General features: G+C 36.1%; 1 protein-coding gene across 3 annotated transcripts in view; it reads left to right on the top strand.

The window, feature by feature from the left end:
• The window catches only part of ERC1 (ELKS/RAB6-interacting/CAST family member 1), a 563,373-nt gene that overhangs the window by 243,078 nt on the left and 299,435 nt on the right, over window positions 1-20,860 (top strand). For all 3 annotated transcript variants that reach the window (XM_088025858.1, XM_088025859.1, XM_028121160.2), the window contains one exon: window positions 1,982-2,117. In XM_088025858.1, the coding sequence (XP_087881984.1) occupies window positions 1,982-2,117 (136 nt within the window). The remainder of the gene's footprint in view (window positions 1-1,981; window positions 2,118-20,860) is intronic.

The raw sequence follows: 20,860 nt of genomic DNA, 5'->3' as shown, positions 1-20,860 counted from the left end.
GGGAGTGTATGTGCTACGGTGAGTGCTGTGAATTGTGTAAGACTGTTGAATCACAGATCTGTACTTCTGAAACAAATAACGCAACATATTTTAAGAAAAAAGAAAAAGAAGAAGATAGCAGGAGGGGAAGAATGAAGTGGAATAAGTCAGAGGGGGAGACGAACCATGAGAGATGATGGACTCTGAAAAACAAACTGAGGTTTCTAGAGGGGAGGAGGGTGGGGGGATGGGTTGGCCTGGTGATGGGTATTAAGGAGGGCACATTCTGCATGGAGCACTGGGTGTTAGGAACAAACAATGAATCATGGAACACTACACCAAAACAAATGATGTAATATATGGTGATTAACATAACAATAAAAAAATTTAAAAAATTAACTTTGAGAGACTAAAGAATCATGGTAAAAAAGCCATGAATTCTATGTGCAGTATTCTCCTAGCGCTGGAGTTCTGCTGTTCTCATTGATCGGTAAACTTGGTCTTGGCTGGCCGTTCTTGTTGATCTTCTGGGGGAGGGGCCTGTTGCTGTGGTTGCCAAATGTCTTTGCCGGAGGCAGAATTGCCCCGCCCTGCCTGGTCCGTGCTAAGTAATCTGATCGGGTTTTCTCTGGGGAGCTTTTGTTCCCTGCAGTCCTGCAAGGTACAGCTTTGGAGGATGAGAGTGAAAATGGCGGCCTCCCGATCTCCGCCCCGGAGGAGCCGAGACTTCAGGGCCCCACTCCTCAGTTCGCCCCCAGAGAAAAATAGTCAATCACTCCCGTCTCCCCGGTCTCCGGCCGCAGTCTGTGCTCACCCAGCCTGTGACGGAGCGTTTCTGTCTCTGGCACCCGATCTCGTGTGGAGTCTCCAAATGCAGCAGATCCCTGAGGCGCTCCCGTGCCACTGCTCCTGGTGGAGGAAGGGGAGTCTCCCCGAATCTGCCGCCTGTTGGGTCCCTGCTGGAGGAGCAGTGGCCCGACTGTTCCGTGGATCATGCTTTATGGCAGCCGAGCTGAGAGCCGGCTTCCCCGCTCAGCTACTTGGGAGCTCTGCCGCACTCAGGCACCCCCGGTCTTTCTGTGACCCCGAGGGTCGTGAGACCACACTGTCCCCACGAGGGTTCCACCCCCTGCTTAGCTCCTTGAGCGACGTCCCCCAGTGGAGCTGACTTCTAAAATTTCTGATTTTGTGCTCCGTGGCTCTAGCACTTGCCGGAAGTGGCAGACAGAGGCCCCCTGCCCCACCGTCTATCTTCCCAAATATCGCCTCGGATTCACTTCTCTACACGTCCTACCTTCCAGAAAGTGGTCACTTTTCTGTTCAGAGAGTTGCTGCTATTCTTTTCTTCAATCTCCTGTTGAGTTTGTAGGTTTTCAGAATGGTTTGATCCTTACCTAGCTGAATTCCTGGGACCAGACTAAATTTAGGTCTCCTACTCCTCCGGCATCTTGCTCCTCCCCCATAAGTCATTCTTATTTTACAGTGGAGGCAGTGGAATAGGTTTGGGAACTTCAGAAGTACGTATACTCTTTTGTTGCTTAAGCTTGGTTCCCAGATTGTTACATCATTATTTTCAGATTCATATATATTATATATAGTCTTTTGAAAGTTTGAAATATTTAATAACAGTAAAATTAGTGTTTAGATTACCAAACCTTAATTGGTCACTTTACTGTTTCATAGCATTGATGTTGGTAGCCTTTCCCTATTTCCAACATAAATATCTGAATTGATTTCTTCAGACTATCTCATACATTTCTTTTGTTTTATGGTCTTGTGCTTCATAAAGTATATGCTTAAACTTAATTTCTGAAACATCATTGTTACCAATTTGCTACCTTTGGTAGGAAAGAATTTTGAATTGTTAGAAAAATCTTGCAGGAAGAATTCTTTGTTGGTTTTCACCTGTTACTTCGTGTCAGGTGGTATAGATTTGTAAATGAAAATACTCTTCTCTCTGCATATATATGAAAAGCTTGGCTTTTCTCCCCTTTATCAATAGGCAAGTGAAAGACCAGAATAAGAAGGTAGCAAACCTGAAGCATAAGGAACAGGTGGAAAAGAAGAAGAGTGCACAGATGCTTGAGGAGGCTCGACGAAGGGAGGACAATCTCAACGACAGCTCCCAACAACTACAGGTTAGAACACGTGGACAATCTGAAAGGAGAGATTTGATCCATAATTGCATGTTGTTTTCCTCTTCATCTTTATCCTCCTCTTTTTTCTCTTTCTAACCCTGCTTGCTGCCTTCCTCTGAGACCGACACTTTAGCAATAAAGGAATGGCTTTAAATAGAAAAGGCAAGTTTTATTCCACAGCTTTGTGAGGACACCTCAGCATAGGAGAAAGTTCACCTTGCTTCAAGTTGATGGCATTTAATTGGTAAGTTCAATGTCAGTTTAATGAGTTGGTTCTCTGAAGCTTTAGGGTGGTCAGTGTTACTGTTTGCCGTTTTCCTTCATTAAAGCGCATTGCTAAACCTGGTCCATGTCTGTTTAACTTCCTTGTTTTTCATTCTTCTTTTCCCTTTTCCCCTGTGTTTTCCATTTTGCCCTCTCTTTCTTTTCATCCTTTTTAAGCATTCAAATTAGAGAACATATTTCACAGTCATACGGGATGTAGAAACTATACTTTTTCACTTCAGTGGAGTGATAATTGATGTGTAAACCTAATTATTCACAAATTAGGGTATAATTAGAGTCCATAATAATAGTAGTGATGATATGAGAAGTGCCCATATGGGCCCAGTAGTTGGCCCTAGGCCCTGGTCATTCATTATTTCTAACCTTTACAGTGATCCTGTGGGACAGATGGTTTTGTACATATCTTATAGATAAGGAAACCGACTCAGAGAAATTGAATTATCTGACTCAATGCACACAGTTTTCAGAGTGGCTCAGCCACGATTTTAACTGAGACTTTCTGGATCTCTAACCTGTCAGAATGAAGGTTTAAATTTTAGAGAAGAATATCATAAACTTTGCTAGAAACCTTTGAAACTTCTGCCAAGGCTGCTAAGCCATTGCCGCTTCATTTTTCTCTCGTTACAACTTCGAATTGGGTATGAGAGAGTGTGTCACAGTTGCATTATCATGAAATCTTTACTGGAGAGATTTGGAGGAATTAGTACTGTGGAAGCCATTTTTAGGCTTTATAACAAATCCATTTCAGACATGTTTTTAATTTCTTTTTTCATTCATCTTTTATATAAATTTTATTGATTATAAAATGCATAGTCCTAATGGGAATAGTATACATTTTCTCAAATGCAGCACCTTTTGATAAAGCAGCATACCAATTTTCCCTCCCTCTTGCCAACAACTGTCAATACTGTCAATTTTCTCTTCCTCCTTTTTTTTTAAATGCTAATCTGATGGATGGAAAATATTTAGGTTTTGTTTTAATTTATATTCCTCTGATTACCAGTGAGGCTAAGTATTTATTCATGTCTTAAATTTTCATTTGTTAATGTAAATCAAATGTTATGTCTCCTCCATGTTGGCCTTTTCCCCAAGCATTTTTTGGTTCATTTATTCCTGTTTTGGTAACACATAAATATATATCTACAAATATTTTTAAGTTGTTCTGGGCTTTCATTTTTTACTTATATATTTTTTTAAAGATTTTATTTATTTGAGAGAGAGAGACAGAGTGCACACAGCTGGGGGAAGGGGCAGAGAGAGAAGGAGAGCAGATTCCCTGCTCAGCACCGAGCCTGATGTGAGACTTGATCCCAGGACCCTGGTATTATGAACTGAGCCGAAGGCAGATGCTTAACCAACTGAGCCACCCAGGTGCCTCTTACCTTTACTTTTTAATTTAAATTATTTTGGGGTATTTTGTATCGTGAGGGTCTTATTTTTCTTCATTGCTAACGATTTCACTAGGTTGTTGATAGGAAATTATTTAATTGCTCACAAGTTTCAGTTGGCACCTTTATATCTGAAATTATATAACAGGCTATTTCTAGGATTTCATTCAACCTCCTTTGTTGAACTAGGATCACATTGTTTGTAATTACAGAAAATATTTATTTTATAAGACAAGCCCTTATTTATGTTACCTCCTTAACTGTTTCATTTGTCTTGTGCCCTCTGTCCCTTTAATATTTTCGGTTACTAGTCTGTGTAAACTGAAAGATACCCTTTTAATCTTCTGTCAGTTTTTATGTTAACATCAAAAGAGCCTTCACATGTAATCTCCTGTTTCCTCTTTGTGTAATTGAAGAAGTAAGTCAGATTATTTATTTATATATTACATAGAAAACTAATTTAGAGTAGATGAATGATTTTTCCAAGATGTCTCAGTAAGTGATAGATATAAAAGTTATGACAAGTGATAGTTCATGGCCATATGCAAGATACACATGGATGAAAACTGCATAGGATTACAAATAGGATACTTTGCATCTGATCTCAGCTCTTTTACTAACTCTGCCACTTACTTCTTAAGCATGTTATTACAAATGACAACCTAGTGGTAGTCAATATCCCTAGCACTAAGATTATGATCTCTAAATAGGATTTCCCACTAAAAGAAGCTAGAGATTCTTGGAGAAATGGCTAATCATAGAATTCATGGGAGTTGAATAGTAGAAAAGCAATTGATTTAGGTTTTGTATTAACAACAGGTCTTACTACCTGAGTGGTTTAGTGTTTTAAATTTCTGAATATATATTTGGGCTCATCTGTTGATTTTTTTTTTATGAAATAGGAAATGCAAATGGAAAGAATTATTATTATTTTAAGATTTTATTTATTTATTCATGAGAGACAGAGAGAGAGAGAGGCAGAGGCAGAGGGAGAAGCAGGCTCCCTGCAGAGCAGGGAGCCCAATGCAGGACTCGATCCCAGGACCCTGGGATCATGACCTGAGCCGAAGGCCGACCCTTAACCGACTGAGCCACCCAGGCGTCCCAGGAATTATTTTAGTATTCCATTGTAGACATAATAATTCTATGATTATAATATATTCTCTATCTTGTTAAAAAATACTTTATATTTAATGTTTTCAGTTTTGATGACTAATGAATATTTAATCTTTATCAGATGCCACCTGCCTTCCAAAGATTAATTCTGTTGATCATGTTAATAAATATATAGTATGGTTTATTTTTTGTGAAGATTCGAACCCGCTTTAAAATAAGAAAGTTCATTTTCACGTTTTGTTATTCAGTGACTGATTGCCAGCTGTGGGAGTTTACTGTGGCTTCTCTCTTCGTAGCAGAAGTTACAATTTGCGGGAAAGCAGTAGTACTGCTTTTTAAATTTACCTTTCTTTTTTCTGAAACGTAAATATATTTAAAAAAATACATAATAAAACACATGTATACGCAGAATGTAAATAATACATACAAAGTGATCATCTCAAGAAATGGGAAGATTACTGGCATCCCAGAAATCACATGGATATTCCTTCCTGATCATTATTTCCTCCCTTCCTCCAGAGGAAATTATTATTTCGACTTTTATTGTTCTTTGCAACCTGTGTATATATTAAATAAAAAATATAGGTTAGTTTTGCATAATTTTATTTTATATAAATGGAGTCACCATATTTATTCTTTTGTGACTTCTTTTGTTCAACATCATGTGTGAGGTTTGTTTTTGATAGTTGTGTGTAACATTTGCATATTTGTTGTCCTTACTGTTTTTTTTTAATTCAAAATTCCATGTTTTATCTTGAAAGTGTTTTGAAAAGATAACTTCATTTCTTCCCAATTTTCCATTTTTTGAATATTCAGATGGAACTAAAAGTACTCCTTTTTGGCAGAACATGGGTTTGAAAATAAGTTGTTACTTTACTCATTGTTCTTGGCTCAACACATTAAAAATGTTCTAAAAAGATTAAACAAATTCCTTACATATGAAATGAAAATGATACCTGAAAATGGAGGGAACCTAGGAATCCTGCAAACTATAAACATGGTCATTGTTTATCATGGCCTTAGTTATGAGTGTCCTTTCTTGAGATATGACATTGCCATACCATTGTATTCTGTTTGTACCTTTGTGTTTTGGACAGTTATAGCTGATGTATATTAACTAGTCTCAAATTTTTTGGTTTTAGAAGTCCCTTTATACTCTTAAAAATTAGTAAAGTCTCAAACAAGATTTTTTAATGTGAGTTGTAATTATCATATACATATGCCGTTAACTTATTGACCTGGGTATCCATCATCTCGTTGTATCTGAAGATACATCTCCAGCAATATAAAAATACTTATATAAAAAGTTATTTGCAGTGTTGTTAGTAAGTGTGAACTATTGGACAATCTAATTGCCCGTAGATAGGAGAGTGCTTGAATCTACTATGGTACATCCACACATTGGAGACTTGGCAGCTTTAAAAAAGAGAGGAAGATCTCTAATGAACTGATACGGGAGTGATTTCCTGGACATCCCATTAAGTGGGGAGAAAAAAAGCACAAAAATTATCTATAGTATGCTAATCTTGGTATAAGAAAATACACACATATCTGATCTTTTTACAAAAGAAAACAGGAAGGGTAAACTAGAAAATAAAGAGGCCAGTTATCTATGGGAGTGGTGGGGAGAAGAGTGGAAAGAATGGGGAAATGGGATTGGGGCGGTAGATTTAAGGAGAACCTTCCCTTAGCATATCTCTTTAGAGAATAGCTTTGGCTCTCCAAACCATAGTAATATTTCACATACTCTAAAACCTAAGTAAACAAAACCAATCAAGATGCATTGGGGGAAACCAAAAGAGAATACAAACACTAACAAGTGAACCTGTTTTATAAAGAAATAATACAAACACCCTCAAAGGGGCGGGGAAGGGGCGGGGAACTAACCTAAGTAGCTTTGGAAAACATTTTCTTGACTGAATGCTATTAAGCTAAAGACAAAAAGAACTGTATATAAATGTTGTAATCTAGTAATAAATGTGTTTCTCACAAAGGATAGGCTAGCCATTCTGAAAGCACTTGATATGTGTACTAGAATTCCAATAAATATTGATAATGAAGACTGAGGTTTTCATTGTTCAAGAAAGAATTTATAAATAAGTAAAGTGGGAAGGCTTAAATGAGCCCTGTGGTGTTGGACTGGAATCAGAGATATTAGTATGAAGTCGTGGTACTTAATTTATATGCAGATAGAAATACTGATATGTGTATATGTATGGGGTTATTATACATGCTTGTATTTCCTGACTGTCCATTAAAAGGGCTTAGAAGCAATAAGCATACCTGACACCCAGATTTTGATTGCTATATACCTTTCTCCAGTGAAATGGACCAAGGCATCTTGGAGAAGTGGTTGATTCCAGGGCTGGGGTAGGGAAAATAAACAGTGAGCTTGGATAACTTTGTGGTTCCAGAAAATAGGAAAAGTGCTCAACAGAAGAATGGGGGCTTATGGAAAGAACATAGGAGCCAACCTAAAGGAGGACCTGATATCTCATGCTAAAACAATTTGAGTAAAAAAATAAATAATGATAATATTTTAATCCATAGAATGAAATATTCATGAGTCCTTATTGATATAAATAATCAAATGCATAAGTAAGTGCAGGAGTAAGGACAACTCTTTCCTAAAGAAGATTTCTAATTAATAAGTGTAGAAGGAAATAGATTTTAAATAATCACCTCAGTGAGGCAAACACCTCAGTAATAATTGTTGCAGACAAGATCCACTGATGATTGTGAAAATTAGTGGGTGAAAATTTAAAGAATAATAAGACTGGCATAGTCTCAAAATATATTCCTGAGATGTTTATTAATTATAAAGAGAAGACTGTAACTGTTCAGTTAACAGACCTAGCAGACACCATCTTAACAAAATGATCAAGGTTAACATTATCAGTAGTCAGATATACTGAGAAGGAGACAATATCATTTCTATGTTGTTCTTTCTCCAAAATGTATAATCTTATTCCAGTCATGAGAAAATACGAGACAAATCCAAATTCTGGGACATTTTATAAAATAACTGTTCAGTATACTTTAAAAGTATCAAGATCATGAAAGACAAAGACTCAACACTGTTATAGGAGCATTGGTGGTAATTTAGAAAAAGTGTTAACTAAATGAAATGTGAGACCCTGGATTGAATCCTGAAACAGATACAGGACATTAGGGAAAAACTGTTGAAATTAGAATAAGGTCTTTAGTTTGGTAAAAAGTATTGTACCAATGTCAGTTTCATAATTTTGATCCTTGTTACTGTGGTTATGTAAACTCTTAACATGAGAGGAGGTTGGGTGGAGGGGTATATGGGATCTGTGTACTAATTTTGCAACTTCTCTGTTTATAATTAGTTCAGAATAAAATATTTAAAATTGTCAGTGACTCTCTTTTCTCAGCACTTTTAATTACCTACTTCACTTTCCAATCCCCTTGAAATAAGTGAGCTATAAATTTCAGAAATCTCTTACCTGCAAGCTTAATGATACAGGATAGATATTTTGGGCTTTTTTTCCAAATGCCATTTCTAAGTTTGCAATGCAGATGTTATTGTGTTCCCCATATTGTTTGATATCCTAAAGGCTTAATTTAATGTAGAATTTAGTTGAACGAGTTGATTATTCTGGAAATTCGACCCAAATTGTAAAGCCATGACATGATAATATGGCTCTTTTGTTAGAGTTGATGTACCTTGACTAGTCTGTATCCCTCTAAGATATTAGGCTTAATTTTTACTCATTTTCCTTGATGTCTTTCATTTATTCAATATAAATTTATCAAATGCTTTCTAAGTGTAAAGGTCTGTTGCTAGAGTTGGTTACAGTAGTGAAAAGGCATAGTTCCTGCCTTTCTGGAGCATATTGTCATATGGGGAAGAAAACATACCATAATGATAAAACTAAGCAAGTAATAAATAGAAATTATGGTAAATTAATTTGGGGGACTTGAGTTTAAAAATCATACTGAACTCCATAAGAATCAGTGATATCATCTAGAGGTAAAATATTAATAGAAGAAAATGGGAGTTAGAGTTGAGCCCTTAAGGTCCTCAGTAGGCTGAGATGGGGTTGGGTAGGAGAAGGTGGTGTTTGACAGGAAATAAATGAAAAGACCAGTTGAGGTGGGAGAGAAAAGGAGAGTATGGCATTATAGAAGGCAAGAGAGAAGATTGTCTCCAGAGAGGGAGTAAGTACTTCATGTTAATGGTGCTGAGAGACAGAGGACAGCATGGTTGAGTGGTGTCCAATGTATTCAGAATGGCCAAGAGTAGTGATCTCCCTGGGTTAAGGTAGATAGATGTCTTCCATTATACCTTATTGACCTTGGAGATAGATAGTCCTATATTGATGCAGACACTTGCCTTGGACAGTTTTTCTGTCACACCCTCGCCAAAATTCACTGTCCCTCACAAGGTCTTTGTAATGTCTTTCTTAGGTATATATGTGACTAATATTAAGACTTGATTATACAATGGTTATTTAAAGTGTTTCTAGGGTGCCTGGGTGGTTCAGTCATTAAGTGTCTGCCTTCGGCTCAGGTCATGATCCCGGGGTCCTGGGATCTAGTCCCACATCAGGCTCCCTGCTCGGCGGGAAGCCTGCTTCACCCTCTCCCACTCCCCCTGCTTGTGTTGCCTCTCTCGCTGTGTCTCTCTCTGTCTCTGTCAAATAAATAAATAAAAATCTAAAAAAAATTTTAAAAAAGTGTTTCTAGTATGATCCATCCATACATCTAAACTATTTTACAATTCCAGTTGAAATTCACCAATATAGGACATGAATGGTAAAAACAATGCGGCACATATTGGCAATGAGCCTTTCTTATTATCATGTTTTTAATTATAGTGCCTCTTTCTTGATACTCAGCATTTAATTTTGCCAAATTTTGTTTTCCTTACTCAAGAACTTAGCTCTGTATTAAATTTAGTTCTAAGTTGTTTCATTAATATTTTTTGTAAGCCATATTTTACTTTAATTGGCTAAATAAGATTTCAGGATAATCTGTAGTTGTCCTCAGTAAACATTTATTGAGTACCTGTTATGGAACTGTCACTGTGCTGTGATATGCTGGATATGTCAAAAGGTGTGTTATCATACAGTTCCTAAGTAATTGCTGTATAAAAAACTGAAACTAGGCAAATCCCAACAACAAGGGCTTCCTTCCTAAATTAACATTATATGAAAGCATAATCTTAGCTGATTTGACGGATGGTGATGTTGCGATTAGAAAAGCTCTCTGCTGAAAGCCTGCCCATCTTCTAAGGTTGAGATAAATGCTCCCTCCCTTTTGTGCAGACTGCCTAAATCCTCACAGTTGGAATTAATCAGGCCCTCTGTTGTAATTCCATTAGACTTTGTTTCTGCTTTGATTTCAGAGCTTATTTTTGCTTGGGAACCAGGTTTTGGTACATTTGTACATAGTCGGTTTTCTCAAAGTGTTTATTGATTTCAGTGGCATCGATAGATGTCCAGAACCCTCCTTGTTCACAAACATCTTAGCCTGGCCTTTGGAGTGTCCCATCAACTAAACCTTTAAGTATTTCTGACCTCATTTTTAGGTGAGATACTTACTAGCATAGCTACTGTATCCTAGAGAAGCTGATAGTGTGTATGTTTCTTAAATATAATTTATTTGATTTTCCAATCTCTGCTCTTTTTCTACACAGAATCCTTTCTCTTTGGATATCCAGTTTTACCACCTAAAGATTCTGGCTTAAATGAACCTTTGTTAATGATCTCTACACCCTGTTTTGTTATTGTCTTATTCCTTGTTCCTCAGCCTGTGTGTTTAATTATACTTCATTGTTTTCTACTTTTTACTATTTTATAATTGTTCCTGTGTGATTTAATCACTTTCTCTTCTCAACTAGTATATATCTGCCTTAGGTTAAGGGCTGTTTTAAACATTTCTTTTCAGAAATTTTGAAATATTGTTCATTAAGTACAGCTATAATCATTGTTATAAATAATAAAATAAAAAAGGTTTAGTTACAAATTAAAAAAAATCTTTGTATGATGCTACAACATTTAGCTTCCTAATATTCTCTAAAATTTCATAGGTTACCCTTTAAGGACTTTGCATATTTTAACAAAGGAACTGTCGGGTTTTTGGTTAGTTGAGTATATTTACCTTAAATATTTTTATTCTTTAAGCAGTAACACTCACTTTGTCTTTTGACCAAACTACAAGTTTTAGTCATATTCTAATAAGACAAAGTAGACTGAAAGGGGAGGAAGCTCATATCAGTAGTGGTTTAGTGTTTTGTTTTTATTTATAACAAAGTATTTGAATTTAACCTTGAGAGAGGGTACTGTCACAGAGATTAATGGCGCTGCTGAAAGAACACTGTGGCTCTTGTGAGTTAACTCTCCTGAGACCAATGAATATTAAGAATAAAGTTCAAAGAAAGTGAAAACAATAGAAATAGAGATAGGGAAACTTTACATATATGTAGGTATATTCTCTTTTTAGATGCATTATCAGTGAAACCTTTACGTTTTTCTTTAAAATTTGATTGGATTTGCTCTATCAATGAAAATTCTTCCATTTTGTAAGAGATTTTTTTTTCCTTTCTGAAACAAAGACTACTTATCTTTGGTTTTCACATTGGCCATGTGGATAATTATTTAAGAAAACCTTTAAAAAACTTAAGATTGTCTGATACCTTTCTAGAAATAGTATGTGATGTGTCACCTGATTAGATACCACTGATATATTAATGATGTTCTTATAAAAATCGATTTTGGTTTCTTAACAGATATTCTCTACCTATTTAAAGATGTAATCCTATATCATTTCTTCCTCTTTAATTAAATTTTTTTCTTGGCAAGACAGGTTTTTTTTCCTGTCTAGAATATGGGCATAGGTGGGTTTTTATGGTGTTCTCGGCAAATATTAAATAGAGTTAGGGATTACACTGGAAAAGTATACATAAAATTAGCATTCATTTTAACAACCTTTTTGCATAGTTGCTGGAATTAACTTGAAAATTTGGTTTTCCTGCAGGTGAAGCCCCTACTCAAATTGTTGACATGTGTGTGATTTTTTAAAGATTTTTGCCCAAACTGTGCTGCTTTTTACCATTTAGAAAAAAGCAAAACAAGTCATAAAATCATTTTAAGGAACTCTACAGTGTTGAAATGGACTCTATAGATACTTTTCTCTCTGGCCAAAATTCAGTTCTATTTGATAGCCAGTGGAATGTACTGAAGGAATGTTTCTTGGTAATATTCGTGTGTAGGTGGCCTACTAAGCTGCTTCCTCCTGTTAGGTTAGACCTATTCTATGGAAACTTTTAGCCACATCCTTTTAGCTTATTACAAGAATGCTCTCCATAAAATAATGAGTGGTTAAAGTTACATCTGGCACTAAAATTCTTACAAGTACTGTGTCCTCACCTCAGTGAAATAAGTGGTTTAATACTTTCCTTTGTGTTGTGGAAATTCCTCCTTTATATTTGGAAAGTGAAGTCTCCGAGAAGATTCCTTTTAAAAAAGAGCAGAAGCAGGCACTATGTATCCCCTTTGCCAAGACCTCAAAAGCAAAAGTCATCCCCTTACAGACCACATCGGTTGTTTATTATTTTAAGTAAAAGATTATCTTTGGGATTTTTGGTAAAGACTTTGAAAATTTATGCTTGTTCTTTTTATAAGCATTATTGATCAGAGAAGATGTATAGTAAGATTAGGAAAAGCCTATGTTCTTGCTCAAGTTTCTGATACCCAGCTCGCAGAATTTTTAGGATAAGAACCTGGCTCATCTACATGGGGTATTGGTACTATATGCTCTGTAAAAGTTATTTATGTAAAAGCATCATTTTATATGTATACATTTCCACTTTAATGAAATCCTTCTCTTGTTTGACTTTGATTTTTAACAATTAAGGTTGTAACAGAGTTCTCTATAAACAGGGGAGATATTTAAGGGACTTTGGACAGGAGGGGGAAGAAAATATCTTTAAATTTTAAGCCAAAGCATTTCCTTAAAATAAAAAGTAGTTGGTGTGTAACCAGATTCTGTCTCTGTGTTAGGCTAGCTTTCTTTTCTTAAAATTGACTTCATCAATGCATCTGGCTTCAGTTTTTTCCCCCAGTAGGCGTATGAGTAGTTGGTAATTGAATTCTGACATGTTGAATGATTTTAATGCAATCTTCTGTGTGTGTTTGCTTGGGGGATGGGGAAAAGGGAGGAAGAATAAGCGGGGGGGTGGGGTGGGGTGGGTAATAAAGAATTACTGTCTCTTTATGTTAAGGATAATGGATAGCAGCTAACATTAATATCTTTCAGAACGCGTTAAAACCTTTTTGGTAAGTGGTGTTTACTCCAAAGGAAGCAGCTCTTAATATATTTACCCAAAGAAATGACCTCCGTAATCAAGGCAGAGTCCAAATTGGGAAAGGGACGGGGTAACAGGGGAGGCTGGGTTACCTTGGATAATCTACGTGAGATCTGCAGTGACTTTCCCTCTGCTGCTGACAAAGGGAAAAGCTTAATAAGATCTGTCATTATCAAGTGATTTCTTTTTATGTTACTGTAGTTTTGAACCTTTTTTCCTTTTAATTTTGAGGGCGATGTGTGAAGAGAGCAAAAAATTATTTTATAATGTTTGTTTTGCCCTCACTGTCCTTCTTGAATGTTTGATTTGAAGGAAAGGCATTGGAGACTAGAGTCTTAGGTGCAGTGACAGAGCTGATGTCAAGAAGCAAAATTCAGATGAGTGTGTATTAGGAGAGTTAGTAGTTGTATGGGATTTGCTAGAATCCAGCCTTCTTGTTCATGTGCCTAAAGTTACAGCTGTCACAGCTTTTGCCCTTATCTCATTTGACTATAGGAGTCTTCTTATTTAAGGATATGAAGAATATTTTGGTAGCTTCCCACTTCCTCTCTCCCTCTACCATCTCCCCAAAACTAGTCACACAAACCCCCTGCTTTGAACCCTATACTCTGTAAATGAAGTGGTCTTATTTAACCTTATTTGATAAGTGTAGTTGGCATAGTAAGTAGGTTTCAGCACCTAATCTCGTGGTAGGAAAACTGGTCTGTGTTAGTTTTGATGAGTGCAAACATAATTTATAGCAGTTGAAGTAAAATTCTAAAGATAGTGCTTTCATTTTTAATGATACGAACTATTTAAAATGGTGAAGCATGTTCCTTTCCTGTCGCCGGATAGCTTTTAAGTGAGTTGTCTGTGGCACACAGTACATGTCTAAATTTTGGGTTTCCTAAATTGATTAAATAGAATGAAATTCTAAGTTAGAGCAGGTGAATGAAATTGTAGTTTCTTTCTCTATGTAGTTTTCCTCCCCCATGCAGCCAATTTGATATTTTTCTAAATAATGAGGGCTAGAAAATTGGGTAACTCCAAACAGTACAAATAATTCCCCTCTTTGTAATTTTAGATTAGACTGTGGTTTTTTGCTAAATTCTGTGATTTTTTGCCTCTTAAGAGTAAAACCAATTATAATGAAAATTCATAAGGGAACAGGATTTAAGGAGGGTCTTTAGTCAGTGGGGGCCAACAAGACCAGGAATACTTCATTATCATAATTTCCTAAAAAATGGGTTTATTCCCCAAAGAAAGGAACTTTACTAAAATGTGAGGACTGAACTTAGTAATAACTTCTGTTATATATAGCTCTTTAAACAACCACCCAGTAATTTTTTTCAGTTGACCTTTGATTGATTGGCATATCATCAAGTATTCTTACTACTGAACTACCAGCAAATTAAGTTGGAATCCTCTTCATTTTTACCATAATCATAAGAAAATATTTCATTAGAACTCAGTCCAGTTACAGGTTTTATTCTGAATAATTTTGGACAAAATGCATATTTTGTTGATGTCATATCCAATGGATATCCTAATTTTGTGTAGTATCTTTAATCTCTGCCTTTTACATATTAGGTAATCTGTGTCATTTGGTTCCATTTTAATATAACCTCATAAAAAAAGCTCTGTCTTTCTAGTCTTTACCTATATCCTAACAGGTATTTTTCTCTCAGAAGCAGTTTTGATAGTCACTGTTTTCATGTCTCATTGCTTTGTTGATAATTCAGTTTTCTTAGGCTGGAAGTATACTCTGGCATACTATGATAATCATCTTCCAAGATGGCCCCAGATCATCCTTACCTCCTGGTGTTTGAGCCCTTGTGTAGTCCTCTCCCACATTGTATCAGGATTAGTCTGTGTGAACAATAGAAAATGTCAGAAGTGGTGGTATGTGACTTCTGAAGCTAGATCATAAAAGATATTGATGTGTCTGCCTTGTTCTCTTGGATCACTTGCTATGAGGAAAGCCAGGCGCCATATCATAATGACACTCAAGTAGCCCTGTGGAGAGGAACAGAGGCCCCTTGCCAATAGCTATCACCAACTTGCCAACCATGTAAGTGGAAGCAGAGGACTGAATCCTGACTGACGTCTTGACTGTAACCCCACGAGAGACCCTGGAACCAGAACTGTTTAGCTAAGCTGTTTTTGAGTTCTGGACCCACAGATGCTGTGCAAGATAAAAAATGTTCACTGTTGTTTTAAGCTGCTATGTTTTGAGGCAACTTGTTATATAACAGTAAACAACTAATACAGGCACTTTATATCCTAGGTATTAAAGTGATATGCCATATATTAAATTTTTTTCCCTTCAAATCCAGTTTGGTTTTCTCTGTTTGCAGAAAGTTAATGCTGTTTGAATTTGTTTTATTAATGTTATCACTGCAATAATTTTCAGTGCTTTAGATTGTTAGAACTTTAGGCAGTTTGCCATAAGGATTCTCACCTATGTAACTCATATTTGTATGTTAATAGGTTGTGAGCTAAGAAAAGAGATGAATTTATTTTCTTTTAAAGACTTTATTTATTTGACAGAGTGAGAGAGCACAAGCAGGGAGAGTGGGAGAGGGAGAAGCAGGCTCTCTGCTGAGCAGGGAGCCCAATGCACAGCTTAGGCCCAGGATCCCAGGATCATGACCTGAGCCAAAGGCAGATGCTTAACTGAGTGAGCATCCCAAGAGATGAATTTATAACATGCGTTCTAGTTATTGCTGTGTTGTCCGGCAGAAATAGAAATGTGGACCTGTGTATAATTTTGAATTTTCTAATAGCTTCATTTAAAAAACCATTTTAAAAGGAAACATAATAATTTTAATAATGTACTTTATTTAATTCAGTATATCCAAAATACTATCATTTCAACATATAATCAATGTGAAGATTATTGTTTCACTTTTTTTGTACTTCTTCAAAATTTAGTGTGTATTTTTAGCACATCTCAGTCTAGCCTAACCACATTTTAAGTGCTCAGTAGCCACATGTGGCTGTTGTATTGGACAGCACAAATAATGTATTTAGCTGAAGAAGTTAGGATTTAATTGTAAGCTAAAGCAGCAAGTCAGTAATGCATATAAACAACAGGAATGATTTTCTCAAACTAAATTGTGCCATGTCATACCTTAACTTTAATCTCTGTCTATATTTAGTTTCCAGTAAGTCACCCTCTACTTTCTGAATACCTCAGATCCTTCAAACCTCTGGAATAGAAGGGATTAGAGATATTGGAGGTTCTGTGTACTTTTCTTTTCTCTATGATGACAGTCTTAGAATAGCAGGACTGCCTCATGATTTATCTTGAAGACTGGTGAATGTGGACTTTTTAAAAGAGAAAGTAGAATTAAATTTGTATAGCATATAGTTGAAACCTTACGATGTACCTGGTGTAATCACTGTCACTATTTGAGTCACTGAGAAGCACTTCCCAGGAGTTTCAGCACATCCCCTTACTTCCTCCAGCCTGTGTTTACCAAGAGCAGAAGTATACGAACTCCTTTGTGTTTTGCAGTTTCTGCAGATCTATACTTTACTGACATTTTATTGGCTCCCACATATTCAGAGAAGTGGGTGCTGTCACTTCTTCTACTTGAAGTTTAGACATTTTGTGTCAAACTCTTTCCCCAAAATCTACTCACACCTATTTTGATAGGTATTTAAAAAACAAAAAAAAAGGAAACTATTTGCACAGAAAGGGAGATAGGGGACAATTTTCAAAGCTCTTGGCTTGGTGCTGTGTCTTATATGTATGCTATTGGGATATTTAAGCTTTAGGTATTTTCAGAATAATAGCAGAACTTATTGCAATAGTTTATCTCTTTAAAAAAATGTTCTCATTAGAATAGTCCATGGTTACCCAAAGACTGGAAAAGAATTTCTCATAATTTTGACCTGCTATGCAAATTATTTGCGTGAAGAAATTCAACTTTTGAATAAAAAACCAAGGAAGAGAGTGACTTGAAATTCATGTTTTTTTCACCATTGTCGCTGTCTTGAGATATATTTGCCCAGTCTGTTCTCTTTCCAGTAAATAGTTAACCCATATGTTTAGAGTATCCATACCTGAAATAGTTACCACATTTATAACGATTTCCAGAAAGTCATGTGTTGTTATTAATTTATTTGCAGTATGTGCTTTCCTTGGCAACATTTTTAAATTTGATTTTCAATTTTTGTTTGAACAATGCTTATTTATATCATTTACAAAGTGACATAATACTACATGGCTTATAATAGTGATAGTCCTCTACCTCATTTTTGTCTAGCCTGGATTCCTGCTCCCCTGAGACAACAAGCATGCTTTCAACTTTTTTGCTTGTTTCTTCTGCTGTTTACTTCCACCTCTCCCAATGACATTCTTATACTGTTGTTTTCTTATTTTTCTTATTTGGACATTAGTTTCTACTGACTTCTTATGAATGATTAGGAATTAGCCTTTCTAATAAGCAAATCACCACACACACTTTGTTATTTCTGCCTTTCCAATATAAGTTTTACATTATTATGTCTCGGGCACATAGTATATTATGATTACATTTCCTTTACTGTACTTGTGGTTTTTTCTGGTGGTGATAATAGCTTTGGGTTTTTTTTTATTTGTTTTATTATTTATTTGTATACATATCACCAGTTTATTCCCAAATTCCTTTCTCCTACTATAACATTCCTCTTGATGTTGGTACTATTATACATCATCCCTTATTTATTAACCTCGTAATCTATTCATCCACCTTTTTTCTTGGAAACATCTTTCCTTGAGTTTCTGTCCTATCCTCTGAATTCTCTTTCTTCTCGAGGCTTACGGTTACCCTTGTGGTTCCTTTCACTACTCATTTGTGGTAGATCCTCTTTTTTCTGGGTCCCATGTCTTCCTCTTTCTAGGTTGACTTCTTAAGTTTGATGGAGCACATCTCTAGTAGCTTTCTGAGAGAGTCTGTGATGTGAGGTAGATTTTTTAAGACTTTGCATTCTTCCTTTACATTTGATTGATAGTTTGTATATAAAATTCTAGATCAGAAAGCATCTTTCCTTCAGAGTTTTGAAGTTGTCTTCTGATTCTCTGTGTTTACATAAAAAATTCCAGTGCCTTCCAAATTTTTATGCTTTGTGGGCAATCATTTTTGGCCTTTCTAAAACTTAAAAATATTTTCTTTAGTATTCTAAACTTAAAAGAAAGGTAGAATACCCATATTATAGTCTAAGTATAGAAAATTTATTTAATTTTCACTGAAAGTATAAGAACAAGGAAGGATAATTATAAATATGATCTAGCAGTGTGCTTAGGACTCCAGTATTTGTAGAACTAAAAGATTCTATTCATTTCTGGCATTGGCTCAATATTTTATTAAATGAAACAGATTCAAGATGTGTAATTCAGTACAAAGGAAACTTCCTTGGTTTACCTTAGCAAATATCTATTAAGATTCCGAAAATAAGATTGGAGCCACATTTTACTCAGTAGATGGTTTAAGTAGTTATGGACTTTGTTGGTTTTGGTGTTGAAGGTGATGAGAATATTCGCTGTCTTCATTCTTTTGTTGCCACCATTTTACATTGATTTTTTTTTTTAAGATTTATTTATTTATTTGACAGAGAAAGACACAGTGAGAGAGGGAACACAAGCAGGGGGAGTGGGAGAGGGAGAAGCAGACTCCCCGCTGAGCAGGGAGCCTGATGTGGGGCTCTATCCCAGGACCCTGGGATCATGACCTGAGCCGAAGGCAGCCACTTAACCGACTGAGCCACCCAGGCGCCCCCCATTTTACATTGATTTTAAATTGTATTGTAATTATAAGTTACATAATTTATAGTATTTCATAAATATTATTTAACAGTTTTCTGCTTTTTATTTGTGGTATTTCTTGACTTTTGTTCTTTGTCCTTATTATGGACATACATTTTGAGCCAGCCTTTACCATTAAGTCCAGAAAACTTTTCTTAAATAAATGGCCTTGTACACAGAGCTCATCTGGTAGACTCTGATTTTAGTACTGGTTTTGATGAAACTTTCAATATGAAAACCTGCCCTGATTATCTGCATTATGACATATTACTAAGTATCCTCTCTCTAAAATAAAGTTTTACTGATAAAGCCACAAAGCTATTTTTCAGCCCATGCCGAAAAGCAGATAATCCTGTTTGTTTGAAATAGGTTCTGGGAACTTATCTGGGATAAGTTTTTCAGCCTCAGTTTAGGTTAGAATAACAGAAGCCTCTCAGGAGGTCTCCCGAAGACAGTGTAAGAGTAAAGAATATCACAGATTGGACAAAAACATAATAACGAGTTATTTAGAACCAGTTGATAATGGGAAATATTCATGTTTCTTTTTGTTTACAGCGATCTGTAATTCAGAATCCCTTGTTACTACAAATAAAGTTATTCATTGGAGGTTTTGAGAGGACTGAACTCACTGACAATTGCATCTGTCTCTTTCCACATAATCCTTCTGTTGGATTTCATATTCTTTGAATCAAAAGAAACTACCTTAGCCTTTTTTTAAAATTTTATTTATTTATTTGACAGAGAGAAAGAGAACGCACAAGCAGGGGAAGTGGCAGGCAGAGACAGAGGGAGATGCAGACTCCCCGCTGAGCAGGGGGAGCCCGATGCAGGACTCGATCCCAGGACGCTGGGATCATGACCTGAGTCGAGGGTAGTTGCTTAACCATTTGAGCCACCCAGGCGCCCTACCTTGGCCTTTGTTTCTCTTGGCATCATTTCCTGTCCCTCTCTGCTTGGCATTGTTTTAGAAACCTTCAACAGTAACTTCAGCAGTTTTGGAAGCTGCACTCTGCTGCTCATGGGCGGCCACCTGGAAGCATTAAGATTTCAAGAAAGAACATTTTTTGATATAGCTAAACTTCCTTGTAGAAGACAGAACCTTACTTATGGGGCTAAATCAGGGTATCTTATAACATTTTCTCCTGAAGAATGAACACTTAAAAAAAATGAACGTGACATACATTACTGAAATGTGAATATTCTTTTTTTAATCTCATTTTTTTAGTTGAGAAAAATGAGAGAAAAAATTTGTCAACTTTTTTTTTTAAAGATTTTTATTTATTTGAGAGAGCGAGAATGAGAGAGAGAGAGAGCACATGAGAGGGGAGAGGGTTGGAGGGAGAAGCAGACTCCCCACTGAGCAGGGAGCCTGATGCGGGACTCGATCCCGGGACTCCAGGATCATGACCTGAGCCGAAGGCAGTCGCTTAACTGACTGAGCCACCCAGGCGCCCAAAAATTTGTCAACTTTTTATTATGAAAGATGTTAAATAGTAAGATATTCTTTCAGTGCTGGGAGAAGAATCTGACTTACCTTTGACAGATTTCGAGTTCTGGATTTCTGAAGACAAAGTTGTTAGAAAGGACTTTCTGTGCCTTGCACTTATAAAAGTGAACTACAGTCTAATTAAATGAGAGTTGCATAGATGAATGATAAAATCCTTTGATATCTTTTACTGGTACAAGTATTCTGAAAGTTGGAGAATGTTTCAGTAACTCTTGTTCTTTTGTTTTTAATTTAATTGTATTAATAAAAGGCAGCGCTTTCTTTTTAATCTTTTGGTTCTAGAAGAATTCAAAGAGGAAATGCTTAATAATAACCTGATGAATCTAATTCTTAATACTGCTT

The sequence above is a fragment of the Eumetopias jubatus genome, unplaced genomic scaffold (genome assembly GCF_037043125.1).
Source record: "Eumetopias jubatus isolate StellerSeaLion01/CBP00866 unplaced genomic scaffold, mEumJub1_p1.0 scaffold_8, whole genome shotgun sequence".
In the NCBI taxonomy this organism is placed as follows: Eukaryota; Metazoa; Chordata; class Mammalia; order Carnivora; family Otariidae; genus Eumetopias; species Eumetopias jubatus.
The sequence above is the reverse complement of the archived record's forward strand: the minus strand, read 5'-3'. Positions and strand labels throughout refer to the sequence as shown.